The sequence below is a fragment of the Balaenoptera physalus genome (assembly GCF_965194825.1).
Source record: "Balaenoptera physalus genome assembly, chromosome: 5".
In the NCBI taxonomy this organism is placed as follows: domain Eukaryota; kingdom Metazoa; phylum Chordata; class Mammalia; order Artiodactyla; family Balaenopteridae; genus Balaenoptera; species Balaenoptera physalus.
The window spans coordinates 147,560,293-147,573,695 of NC_138884.1; the positions used below are offsets into that span (position 1 = coordinate 147,560,293).

The window sequence follows — 13,403 nt, forward strand, 5'->3', positions numbered from 1 at the left end:
CGCGCGTATGTGTGCACGTGTGTGCGGTAAGTGGAAGAGGAAGAGAGAGCAGAGCTGAGGTTGGCAGGGCAGCTGTCAGACTTCCCCAATCCTGGCAGCTGAGGCGGGGTGGCCTCCACGTCCGAGCCTGGGTGCCGGGCCGTGGGCAGGCGGGGCAGGGCCTGGAGCTGGCCCAGGACGGAGCTAATGATCAACCAGCCCTCGGAGGCGGTGCAGCAGCGTGGGGCCCGCCTCTCTCTGGAGGCACGGGTGCAGGGAGGAAGTGGGGCAGGAAGAAGGGGCGGTGGCGGCCACTGTGCACTCAGCTGGGGCGGTGGACACGGCCCGCGGGGCGAGCCAGTGAGGAGCCGGGAGCGGCCACCCGGTGCCGCGGTCCTGCGGAGCGGGGCGCAGGTACGGGGCGCTGGACGGGCGGGCGAGGACGGCCGAGCAGGCGTCGTCCACAGAGCTGGATCTTGCCACGGTCGGATCTGAGCCGTCTTTCCTTTCACTTTCTCGGAGACTTTTCTGACCTTCTGGGATCGGGAGGGAGCAGGACTGGAGTCTGGGGCGGCCCGAAGGCTGTGGGCACTGCTTAGCGGACCACCGGGCAGAGCTCCGGAAGCACCCCGTGCCGGCCGGCAGCCATGGCCCCAGTGACAATGTCCGGCTTGACCAAGCACCGTCGCTCCCTTGATCTCGCTTGACCGCCGTTTCACACAGGCAGGCAGCCAGCGCGTCCCGAAGGTCTGGCCAGGACACGGGAACATCGCCAGCAAGCAGGGTTCCGGGTCTAGGGGGCCTCCAGTGGGCCTCCACCCTGGGTTGACGCCACCTCTGGCAGACACCACATGTGTCCCGGCCCGGGTGGCGCTGTAGCTAGCTGTGACCCGGCCACTTTGAGGTCACCACCCCTGGGCCTCCTCTCCATCAACAAGTGGGACGAGTGACTTGACCAGGGGCCCCAGCCAGAAGGTTCTAGGGGAGACCCAGACCCAAGGCTTCATAGCACCAGGTCCTGCCCTGGGCGTGTGGTCCCAGCACATCACTGAGACCCTCCCCCGGCCTGCAGTGACCCCGCCACCCCCCGGGAGCCCGAAGCCCTGTCTGTGGGAGTTTCCTAGAGATGACAGATGGCAAAGGCACACTGGCGGGATTTAGTGGTGCGGGTCCCTGGGGGCGTGGCCTCCCACGGGGCGGGGGGCTGGGCACGGGGGGGCGGTGCTGTGACTGAGCTTGTGGGTAGAGGCGTAGCCATAGAGGCTGTGCTCAGGCTCAGGGTGGGTGTCGAGGGCTGGACTCCTGGGGTTAAATCCCACCAGAGCCCCGGCCGGGCTGAGTCAGCACAGCTGCTCCTGGAGCCTTCACGGCTCCTCTGTGAGATGGGCGCAGTGGCGCTCCTCCAGGCCGTCATGAGGACTAAGCCAGGACACTTAGCGCCGCAGGGTGGTGGCCCCTGACGATGACAAGCCTTCCTGTATCCGGTGTTGAGCAGCGTCTGATGCCTGAGGTCACTTAATCCTCCTCCCGAAACGCCGACTTTACAGCAGAGAAAATCAAGGCAGGGGGGACCCAGGGCGACTACTGTCCTGGGGCTGCCGTAACAAAGGGTCACAAACTGGGGGCTTCTAACAACAGAAGTTAATTCTCCGCCGGTTCTGGAGGCTGGAAGTCTGAAGCCCAGGTGTGGGAAGGGTGCCCCCCTCCCGGGGGGGGGCGCTCTGGGAGAGGGTCCGTCAGCTCTTGGCTGCTGCAGGCGTCCCTGGGCTCGTGGGGCGCATTGCCCTGGTCTCTGGCTCCCTCTTCACACCGCATCCCAGGTGTGTCTGTGTCCCTCCTCTTCTTATAAGGACCCCAGGCGTGCAGGGACACCTCAGTCCTGTGTGACCTCATCTTAACCTCACCTGCAAAGACCCTGTTTCCAAATAAGGTCACCTTCTGAGGTTAGTGGTGGACATGAATTTGGGGGTGCACTGGTCACCCCAGTACAGGGGGTGACCAGACAACCCTCAAGAGGTGCTTCTTGGTGAGGTGGACGAGGTCTGCATGGCCCTCGAGGCATTTGTTCAGGACGGGTCCAGAGAAAGCTCTGGCCAGACCTCCCCAAATCATCTCCTCCCCTTGTCCAGCCCACAGTTGTTAAATGCAGCTGTAACCCAGGAGCAGCATCCTTTAATCCACTGACCTCCTTGTAGGCGGTGTTTTCATTCTCATTCTCTGGTGGGTAAACTGAGGCATGGGGCGGCCTCCCAGCCCACTGACCCCAGGTCTCGGTGTTCTGGTGCCAAACTCCCGTCCCCTGGATTTGGGTGCTGGCTGGGACCTGGGGCCTGTTGCTAACCCATCGGGTGGCCCGACAGTGAGCAGAGCAAAGAGGTCAGACGCCACAGGGAAGGAGAACCCCTGAGTCTCCGCAGGGCCGCCCGTGGGAGCTCTGGACACCCGCCAGGCTGCGGGCTGGGCGGCCCCTCCTGCAGTCGGGAGCCGGCAGCCTGTTGGGCTGAGCAAGGCTATTTTAGGACCCAGCAGGGAGGGACCCTCCCAGGGAGACAGAGCCCACTTCCTCATGCAGGCTGTGACTAGGAACCCCACGCTTACGACTGTCACCGGCAGCCCTGCCTGATGGGCAGGCCCCTCACCAAGCAAGTGGGAAGTCCCCTGAGCCCCGAAGCCTTCCGTTTTCTCAGGAAACCGGCCCTGAGCTGCTGGGGGCAGGCCCGTGGGGCAGGGACGCAGGCGCTGATGCGCTGGTCCTGACTCCTGGGCGGAGGCGGGGAAGGGGGTCAGACGCCCTGCGTGTGGGTTGTGCGAGATGCCTGGCTGTAGAGAGGGGGGACGAGGACCCCGGCTGGGGGTTATAGAGCCCCCACAAACAGGACCTGTGCAGGACAACGGGTCCAAGTGCCCTACTGAGATGCTTCAGAAGAGCAGAGCAGCGGGGATGGCAGCCTGGCCTCCAAGCCGCGTGCTTCCCGGTCCCGGCACCCACCTGTGCCCAGGCCACGGTGCCCTCGATGACAGGTATGGGGCTCGCTGTTTTCAGAGTAAAGAGAGGAAGGAAGCAGACGATAGCTTGGCTGGGGGCTGAGGAGGGCCAGACAGACGGAGCGGCACCCTGAAAGATGCCAGGAGGTCTTCGTGCGTGACAAGGGTGGGGACGGCCCCCGGGGACCAGGGAACGGGGAGTACAAGGCACCAGGGCTTGAAATGACATTGGACATTTAACAAAGGTTGCTGGAGAATTCTGCAGCAATGCTGCGTTCCTGGAACCTGCCGGTCCATGCTGCTTCTTCCTCTGGCAAGGGAGCTTCCTCCGGCCTACTCCCTCCTCCCTGGGGGCGAGGGGCTGCCTAGAAGGGTACCAGGGTGGGCATGGACAGGGGTGTGTGTGGGACGATGTGAGTGTGTGAGAGAGTGTTAATGTGAGAGTATATATATATATGTGTGTGTGTGCGAGTGTGTGTGTGTAGGGGGTTGAGTTGCCCACCCCTCGGAGCCCAGCCCAGTTTCTCCATCCGTAGAACGGGGTGATGTGCTTTCCCCGCCGGCCGCAGTGAACCTGGCTGAGGCACCCGGTGCGTGCAGGTGTTGACAAATACTTGTGTCTGAGGCCCTCTGGGAGCCTGTGGCGACTCGCCACCGCCCTGGGACAGCCTTGGGTCCGTAGTTCTGAAAATACTCCTTGCTGGGTCTGACGGAGGTCCAGCTCCCCTGATCCTGGTGAAAATTCGAGGCAGAGAAGTGAACCCAAGGCCCCCCTCGCAGGTGCCGCCTCCACTCTCTCCTCCTCTGTCCTTTCTGCACAAATACAGGGACGAAACTTCCAAGGGATAAACGCAGCCCTTCTCAGGGTTCACGGGGCTCTGGTGGCTCCTCTGTGCGCTCACGGGGCGCTCAGTGCTGCGCCCCCTGCAGCCCTGCGCCTCACCTGGAACAGCCCGTGCCCCGTGTCCTGTGCCTCAGCCCCCAGCCCCCAGCCCCCAGCCCCGAGGCGGCGTGACAGCTGCCGCCCTCCGCCTCCGCATCTCCTGCCCATTCTCTGCTGCAGGAAGCGGGTGGAGCTGGGAGACCGGCCAGGGGCTCTCGGGGCTGTCCAGGCCCAGTGGGCTCCGAGCCCCATGTTCCTCGCCAGCGTCCTCTGGGTCTCTCCTGGGCCCCCGCTCCCCAGCACCCACCGCAGGACGGGGTGTGGGTCTGGAGGAGGCCAGACCTGCTTTCCAGTTTGCAGTTTTGTCCCCAGGGAAGAGGCTCAGAGGTGTGCCCTCCTGTCTCCCCGTGCGCTCTGCTCTGTGCGGAGGGAATGCTCGCCAGCCCGGTCTGGGTCTGGGGTTGAAATCTCCCAGCTCTCCATCAGAGAACAGAGAGACCCGACAAGAGGGGCTTCCCTTGCACCTGCTTCCCGGCCTTGCTCTTGCCCACCCTCCTTGTGAGTGAGCAGGGCCATTCCTGTCCCCTCCGTCCCTGAGGTGGAAACTGAGGGGGACGTGGGTGACTCCCGTCCTTGTGGATGGGGGCAGGGGCTCTGCCTCTGTGCCCAGGCTGCACACCCACCCTCCCTGTCACCCCTGCCTGGAAGGGGTGCCGTGTCCTGCTGTGTCCTCTAACTGGCGACCAAACCCCAGACCCTGGGAGCACCGTCTGTCGGGTCGTAAAGGCCCTCGCTCCTCTCTGGCCCCAGGAAAGAGTGGTGCATGATGACCGGCTCTCGGGGGGGAGGCCCGAGGGCGCCCCGGGAGTGGGGAGCCGTCTCTGGTTCCTCCCCAGCCACTTCCTCCTTTCCCACCCTCTGCCACCTGCTTCCTTCCCTCACGGGGCAGCCTGGGACCTGGCCCATTTCCTGCAAAACTGGACGGCGTTCCTTCCGGGGACTCTGCTGGGGTGCAGGCCTCTTCCGGTGAGAGAGACGGGGCCCACTGAGCCCCCCAGGACGCGGGGTTAGTTATAAGAGCAGCAGGACCTTCCGGGAATCCGAGGCTGGAATCACAGCCCAGCTGAGCCCCGTATGAAATGCAGCTGAATATTCTTCTCTCGGGAGATGCGCTGTCTCTGGGGGAGTCTCTCCCTCCCAGCCCTCGCTGGGTGGGGGGTGCCGTGGGCTTATCTCTAAACCATGGTCCCGGCATGTCCCAAGAGGACACCTGCTCTGTTCCCTGTTCCCACACGGCCTTTATTGCTTCCATGTTGCGCTCGTTGCGGTGCGCGGGCTTCTCGTTGCGGTGGCTTCTCTTGCTGCGGAGCACGGGCTCTAGGTGCGTGGGGTTCAGTAGTTGTGGCACATGGGCTCAGTAGTTGTGGCTCACGGGCTCTAGAGCGCAGGCTCAGTAGTTGTGGCACACGGGCTTAGCTGCTCCGCAGCATGTGGAATCTTCCCGGACCAGGGTTCGAACCCGTGTCCCCTGCATTGGCAGGCGGATTCTTAACCACTGTGCCACCAGGGAAGCCCCAGTGGAAACGTTTTGAGCAGCCTCCAGGTGCCAGGATCTGAGCTACTTTCTTGGGGTCTGTGGATGAGCAAGAATGGGCCCCTACCTGCCCACAAGGACTTCCAACTGGAAGCAAACGTAGGCACGTGTCTCCAACAGAGTCTGTTCGAGGCGGACTGTGCTGTTTGGAGGGGAAGTGGCCGGTGAGCAGAGCTCTGGAAGGATGCTCAAGCGTCCACCAGGCGAAGAGGAGGCATTCTCTCCTCTTGACCCCAACTCTGGCGGCAGCATCCGTGCTGGTGCCGGCCTCCTGTCTTCCTAGAGAGGTCGCCACTGCTGACCCCTGCACTCTCTTCTCTCCACAGAGGCCAGCCCGGCATGCCGGGCCCTTGGCGCTGAGGCCACTGCGTCATGGAGGGCCCGGCGGAGACGGCCGCTGAGGAGCCGGCCCCGACGGGGAGGGGGCCCGTGGGGCCCTCGGGAGGCAGCGGTGACCGCGGGGTCCAGAGAGCGGGAGCGAGCACGTCAGTCGTTTGGCAGCGAGCAGGGCCCGAGGAGGCCAAGTCTACAGTTGGAAGCGGTGAGTGCGGCGTGTGTGTCCCCCGGCCGTGCACCCCACCCAAGGTGGAGCTGGGTGCCTGCGCCGCCAGTGCTCGTGCCGAAGGAGGATGCGCCCAGTGAGCATTTACGACAGATGCGGGCCCTCCTCGTGCTTGTCCAGGGCACGGCGAGGGGCAGGGGTGGGAGAGTCTAGAAATGCAGCCCTGGGTGAGTTTATAGCTCTTGTACAGCTTTGGGTGCCCACAGATCTGCTTTGTCCTTGGAGGTGAGCCCCGGGGATTACTCAGGACGTGGCGTCCCTCATTCTTCCAGGAGGGCAAACCAAGGCGCGGGGAGGGGAAGGAAGCAGTGCCTGGGCCAGGCCCCCGGCAGCATTACTTCCTGAACAGCGGAAGAGGAGGGGTGTGACAAGGGCAGAGCCACCTCCCACCCGACCTGCCCAGGTGCGCGCAAGAGGGGCTGTGCGGGGAGCAGGGCTGGGCTGCCTGCCCGGGGACCTGGTTCCCATCCTGAGTGTCACTGGGCCACTTGACGTGGAAACCTGAGGGGTGGCCTAGGTGATCTCCAGGACCCCTCTCCCTAACTCCTTGGGTCCTGGAGGAGAGGAGGGAAGGGCGGGGGGAAGGCTGAGGTGGGCCCAGGCCCCTCCCCGAGCCCGGGACAGCCTGTCCTCCTGTCCCTCCCCGGGCTTCCCTTCGTCACATCATCACCTTCAGCCTGGTCACCTGCTTAGTTGCCTCTAGGGCTCAGCACATAGCAGGTGCCCAGTAAATATTGGAATGACGAATGATCGATGCTTTGGGAGAATGGAAACAAAACCTCATACTCGGTGCCTGGCCCAGAGCCTGACGCCATGCATGCTTAGCGATTAGAGGTATTTTTACACCCGTTTTCTTGGTCCTTCCGGGTGTAAGCGGAGATGGGAAAGGTCGGGGTGGCCCTCGTGGGTGCTGACTCCTCTAGTCAGACACCTGCCTGGCCTGGAAGAGGGGCTCTGAGGAGCTGTGGGGCCTGGCCTGGGGATTCCACTGGGTCGGGCGCCCTCCAGAGCTCGCCAGCACGCGACAGAGGAGCTGGGTTCCGCCGGATGCATGGGGGCCGGACCAGCCTCCCGCGTGGCAGCCCAGCCCAGGATGGGCCGTGAGTCCTAGAGCGCGGGATTCCTGCTGTCGGTGCTGCGGCCGAGCCAGAAGCATTCTGACCATGTTGCCAAGTGTTTCCTGCCCTAGCTGCCCCACAGCACAGCTGGCATTGGCTGGCATTGGGGTGGACCTGTGAGCCCAGGCAGCAGGGTCTGGGAGCCCCTCCTGTCTTCCTGTGCTCCCTGGCCCCGAGTAGCCAAGTGGCCAGTGGGCTCTCACCCCATCCACCCAGAGCCCCTTCCCCTTTCAGCTTCTTTTGCAAATTGACAACAAAAGTCACAAGAAATAATATAAATAATTCCCATTTACACCACCCAGGTTCCTCAAATGTTGACATTTTCCTACACTTGCTTTCTCTCTTTCTGCATTTACAAATATATTTATATTTCAGGACAGTTTAAGAGTAAACTGCAGACATGATGCCCCTTTTACCCCCCAGTGCTTTGGCGTGTGTGTTTCCTAAAACCAGGACCTGCTCGTACAGAGCCATTGTGCAATGATTTCAAACTTCAAACTCTACTGGTTTAAACAACACCATTATCTAATCTACAGACGGACCTCACTCCCATCCTGCCATCTGTCCCCGTAATGTCCTTTCCACCAAAGAAAACCCTCGTCAAGCTTTGCATTCTGTGGCCATGTGCCTGTGGAGCTTTCTAACCTGGAGGTTGATACTTTGAAGATTCCGGGCCAGGAATTCTGTAGAATGTTTGGGTACAACTCAGTTCAAGTGTGACTGTTTCTTCAGGATTGCAGGCAGGTACTTGGGCAGAAATACCCCAGAAGTGTTCAGTTCCTCTCAGTGCGGCCAACCAGGAGAACTCGATGTCCATTTGTCTGGTCCCTGGTGACGTTCACGGCTCACGTCCATCACTTGATTAAGGAGGTGTTTGACAGCATAAATATCACTGTCAAAGTCACCCTTCTTCCCTTTGTCATGAGTAAGGAGCCCGTGGGAAGATACTTGGGGACTTTGTGACTAGTCGGTTCCTCTGGTCCTAATCAAGCACTAGTTTTATCATCTGTGCAAGGTTCTTGACTGAAATCATACCATTACGATGGTTGCTAAATGGTGACTTTCTAATGCTGCGTTCTTCTGACATTTGTTAAGGGACCTTGCACCGAAAAGAAGTCCCCTCTCCCCAGGTATTCATTTATTTATATTAGCATGGGTGGGCTCAGAGGTCTTTATTTCATTCTCTGGACTCTATCAGTTGCTGTCATTATTTATTTTGTTGTTCACATGGCCCCCGATTTGGTCTTGTGATGCATCTCCAGCATCCTGTGAGCACGTCCTACTTTCTGGGACAACAAGAGGCTCATATCTCATCTCTGCTCTCCCTGTCGCAGCCCTGGAATCAGCCGTTCCTCAAGGAGCCCTGGCTTCTCAGGGGGAGGACGGTGCTTAAAGCCAAGATCTGGGTGCCGTGCCCTTGTTTGGATTTGACAGGCATTTCTGAGTCCCCGCTCTGGGGATGCAGAGCAAGCAAGGGCTGGAAATGGGCTCTGACCACACAGGCTTAGGGCTGGTGTACCGTAGGTGGGGAGAGAGCAGAAACGAGCCTATCGTTTTGCACGGTCCAAGGCCAATGTGGCAGTACCGTGCCCACGGCTGAGCGGGACTTCCCCGGGGTGAAGGCTGCAGTGAGGTTGGTTCAGTACCATCTGTCGGAACCACAGGTGTTTCCAGATCAGATCCCCTTTGAGCTGAAGGCCCTGATTGCTCATCCCATTGTACAGATGAGAACCAAGGAGGGCGGAGACGGGTGTGCGTGGAGGGGTCGGGCCAAGGTGCAGACTGGGAGCTGGCTTCCCGGCTGGGGGCTGGGGGTAGGGACAACCAACAGAGGACCGGCCTCACAGGCAGTCAAAATCAGGATGCAGCCTCATCTGCCGCAGACCCCGAGTTCCCCCTGGGCTGTCACCTCCCCGCTCTGGTCAACAGAGTAAAGGCCCCCAAAGCAGTCCACATCTTAGTCCCCAGAACCTGTGCACACACACGTTACCTCCGCGGCCAAAGAGACTTTGCCAAGGGGATTAAGGATCTTGAGACGGGGAGATTATCCTGGGGTCAGAATCACAGAGAGGTTGAAGGTGCTGTGCTTTGGGGATGGAGGAGGGGCCACGAGCCAAGGAATGCGGACCCCTCTGGAAGCTGGAGAAGCAAGGACACAGATTCTCTCCTGGAGCCTCCAGAAGAAAGGAACCAGCCCTGCCCACACCTTGTTTTGTCCCAGCAAGACCCTTCTCCAACCCCAGAACAGCAAGATAACACTGTGTTGTTTCCAGAAGCCTCTAGGGTAGGGTAATTAGTCACAGCACAGTAGGAGACTCATAGCCTCCCGACCTTGTTGGGCTTTGTGACCCTGGAGGAAGGGTGTGAACGGTGTCTTGTAGGGGTGTGGACATACCTTTCTTCTAGAAATACCTGGGCGGTGGCGCCTGCGTAGCTAAGAGTTGCCTGTTCTCACCTTCGTCACAGGACCCTGCTCTGACACAGATGCCACTCCTGCCCCTGGCGTCTCTCCACCGGCTGCTGGGCCATCTCCCGGCCAGATGGGCTCCTACCCCACAGGTAGACGTCCTGGGCGCTACGCTGCGTGTCGGGGTTAAGTCTGGGCTGGGGACGTGAATGTGGGATCCCTGGGCGTCCCCCCTTCCCTCCGGCCTCACCCATCCCGTGGGCTTCTGGTTCAGGAGCGTCTAACCCAGGCTTCTCTAATGTGGATGCCCTGCTTTAAGGTCACCCTGAATGTGGAGGAGAGGCTTGTTAAACACAGATGCCTGGGTCCTGCCGGGTTCTGATGCAGGGAGTCTGGGGTAGGGCCCAGGGCTCTGCATTTTTCACTTGGGGACAGAAGGCTGGGGTTCGCCTGCACGTGCAAAGGCCTTCCCTGGACTCTGTGTTTGCATCTGCCCACACAAGAGGGGGGCATGGCCCTGGAGGCCGCACGCAGGGGAAGTGAAACCCCAGGAGGGACACCCTGGGGGGGCAGGGGGATGGCAAGGGCCCTCGGGAGAGGCATCGGGGACCTGCTTCCGGGGAGGGGCTCCCAGGACGGGACGGCGGGACTTCCGCAGGGCGCTGATGGGCAGAGGGGGGCAGCAAGAAGCCCCTAACGCTGGAGACCCGACTCCCGAGCCCCAGCTGTGGGGGGCATGGCGACCCCAGCGCTGTCGGCCGTCCACCTTTGCCGTGACAGCCGCCCGTCCTCCAGCTTTTCCTTCGGGTGGGCAGCGCTGCCTGTGGTCACTCGGGATGACCAGGACCCTTGAGCAACGAGGCAGATTATTATGAGATTGACAATCCAACCCCACCCTCTTACGGGAGTAGGAGGGGTCACATCTTAGAACTGGTTGGGAAATGCTGGCCTGGCTTCCTGCTGGGGGAGGGGCCTGATTCCAGATCCCAGATGTGCTCCTCTGCCCCGGCCCTGCCCCCCAGGAGGGGGTGGGGATGTTTGCTCGAGGGTCCCCCAGCTAGAAAATTCCAAGGCAGGTGCAAGGCTTATTAAGAGGGCGTGAGGAACCTCTCTCCCTCGCCCTCTCCGCGTTCTGTCCCTCTTCCTCTCTCCCTCTCTCTTCTCCCCTCCCCCTTCCCATCCTCTCCCCTTCATCTCCCCTCTCCAGTTTTGGAACAGCCCATGATCTGAGGATCCCTGCGGCCAGGAGGTCTCTCAGGGGGACGGGGTGTGGGTGGCCAGGGGACATTTGAGCTGGGATCCAGTCATAGGGCGCCAGCCAGGCCAGGAATTGGTCTGGGAGAGGGTGCTTCAGGTGGAGGACACGGTGAGTGCAAAGGCCCTGGGGTGGGTTGCGGGGGGGGGTGCCTCGATGTCTCAGGGCAGCAGAGAGGCGGCCATGGGCTGGAAGGGAGGGGGAGAAGAGGTGGGGCTGTGCGGGGCGGGGTGAAGCGCAAGGTGCTCCAGGCTGTGCCTGGAAAGGTGGAAAGGATCCGCATTTTATCCTTCCTGAGATGGAAAACCACCGCGGCTGTGCTGTCTAATACAGTAGCTACATGTGGCTGTTGGTGTATGTTTAAATTTAACTTAAATAAAATTAAAAATCCAGTTCCTCAATTACACTGTCCACATTTCAAGAGCTCAGGGCCCTATGTGGCTGGTGGCCACCGTGCAGGACAGTGCAGAGAGCAAACATGTCCATTGCTGCAGAAATTTCTGGCAGACAGCACTGCCCGGAGGGCTGAGAGCCAAGGCGTTCCATAAGCCAGAGCTGGTTGTGAGGGGACCCTCTGGCCCTCTGTGGACCAGAGAACCATCTGGAGGGAGGGCCAGGGCTCAGACACTACTCAGGAGGACCTATGGGGCGGGGCCGTGGTGAGGGGTGAGCATGGTGGGTTCAGCCTGGTTTTGCAGGGGGGTCAATGGGGTTCGCTGGTGGACCAGCCAGTGGTGTGTGAGGGAAGGAGGTGTCGTTGGTCTGAGCAGGACTGGGGATGCGGTCCTTCAGGAGATGGTAAAGAAAGGAAGACAAGCCAGTTTTGGGTGGGGGGTGGCGATGAAGAGTTCTAGGATGCCCGTGGGGTGTCTGCTGGAGTGTGGATGCCCCATTGGAGCCCAGGCGTGGAAGAAGTCGGGGCTGGAGGTCACGGTGACTTGGGACCATTTGCTGAATGCCTGCCCTGTGCTGGCCTGTCTCTGGGCTGTGACGCAGTACACTTCCTCCCATCTCTGTAAGATGTGGGTAGCATGTAGCTCATTTACCACCAAAGAAACTGGGCCTCAGGGGAGAAAAGCAGCTGTGCAGAGTTCCCACAGGCCGTGCAGGTGGAGTGTGAATCCGGGTCCCCGTGTTTGTGGGCGGGGGCCCTCGGGGGAGGGAGGGCACCCCACAGAACTGGCCTGGGCCAGGGAAACTGCCCACCTTGATCTGTCCCCTTCCAGACCTGACCTTGCAGCTGCTGGCTGTGCAGAGGAAGAGCGGATTGCCCGACCCCAGCCTGCAGCAGGTCCTGCGGGGCCGGCTCCGTCTTCTGGAGAATGACAGCTGGCAGGTGGCCCGTGCCCTCGGGGTGAGTCTGGACCCTCGGGGGGCCTGGGTGGGCGAAGGTGCAGGGGCTCCACACTTGCGAATGGGGCGGAGGAGGACTGCTCGGAGGAGAGGGCAGAGGACCGAGGAGGAGGTCTGTCCATGATGTCCAGACCTTACCTGATGATGCCACCACCAGGGTGACTTGTCCCCCGTCTGCTTTCCTGGCTCTCTGGCTTCAGGAATGATGATCACACAGCCCCAGACACACGTGGGCCACCACTCTCTGAATGCCCCAGTCCCTTTCTCCATGGACACCCCACCCTGCTAGGGTTTTTAGTCTCTTCATAGGGAGCAGAAAGGACTGCTGTGAGTTGATCTTATTCTTTGCTTGATTTGTGGGTGACTGGCCTCGCACAGATGCACGGTCTGCCAGGAGGTTGGTGGAGAAGGAGGCTGAGCTGGTCACCTCCCCATGGCAGAGGTCCTGGGGCTTAGGGTTGACAGGCCACAACCTGACCTTGCACTCAGCCTGGCCTGACCTTGGCCGAGGTCCCTTAGCCTCTGTGAACGCAGCTTCCTCAGCCACATGCGGGGGACACTTAGCTTTATTACCCCACGGAGCTGCTGTGAGGACTTGCGAACAGCAGGCATGGTGCACCCAGCACGGTGCTCTGCAGTGGGGCTGCCCCTGTGATGCCAGGCCAGGGTGCGTGCTGGCTCTGGGCTGAATCCCGGCTGCCCCAGGGTCAGACCTCGGAAAGGAACCGGGACCTTATTTCCTAATCCAGATGGAGATGATAATCGTATCCTCTCCCCCTTGGTCAGCGTCAGCTGGTGTCACTTTTAGTGCCCCAGCCCCACCAGGGGTGTTCATGGGATGGATGTCAGGAGAGGGGATGCTGGACCTGCCACAGAGGGTGCAGGTCCAGGGCATGGAGGCTGTGAGCTCTGGGAAGGAGTGGGGCTTGGTGCAGCCCTGGGGAGCCACAGCTGGCTTGAGAGCAGGAGAGGAGCAGCTTGGTTGTAAAGGAATCAGCTCTGCACTTGCTGGCCCTATCAGGGTCCCTTAAAAAAAATTAATTAATTAATTAATCTGTGCCGGGTCTTAGTTGCGGCATGCGAGATCTTCGTTGCAGCTTGCGGGATCTTTAGTTGCAGCATGCAGACTCTTAGTTGCGGCATGCGTGTGGGATCTAGTTCTCTGACCAGGGATCGAACCTACGCCCCCTGCATTGGGAACGTGGAGTCTTACCCACTGACCCACCAGGGAAGTCCCGCCAGGGTCACTTCTGCAAAATGTTTCTAC

The 13,403-nt window shown here is 60.8% G+C and overlaps 1 protein-coding gene across 3 annotated transcripts in view; it reads left to right on the forward strand.

Moving 5' to 3' along the window:
• Positions 1-235: 235 nt before the first annotated feature.
• SH3TC1 (SH3 domain and tetratricopeptide repeats 1) overlaps positions 236-13,403 on the forward strand; it is a 36,846-nt gene continuing 23,678 nt past the window's right edge. For 2 of the 3 annotated variants that reach the window (XM_082462441.1, XM_082462443.1), the window contains exons 1-4: positions 236-393; positions 5,768-5,982; positions 9,588-9,680; positions 12,010-12,137. In XM_082462441.1, coding sequence (XP_082318567.1) covers positions 5,814-5,982; positions 9,588-9,680; positions 12,010-12,137 — 390 coding nt within the window. In that variant the 5' untranslated portion in view covers positions 236-393; positions 5,768-5,813. Of the gene's footprint in view, positions 394-2,565; positions 3,001-5,767; positions 5,983-9,587; positions 9,681-12,009; positions 12,138-13,403 lie in introns of those variants that run through there. The other variant, XM_082462442.1, reaches the window with a different exon arrangement.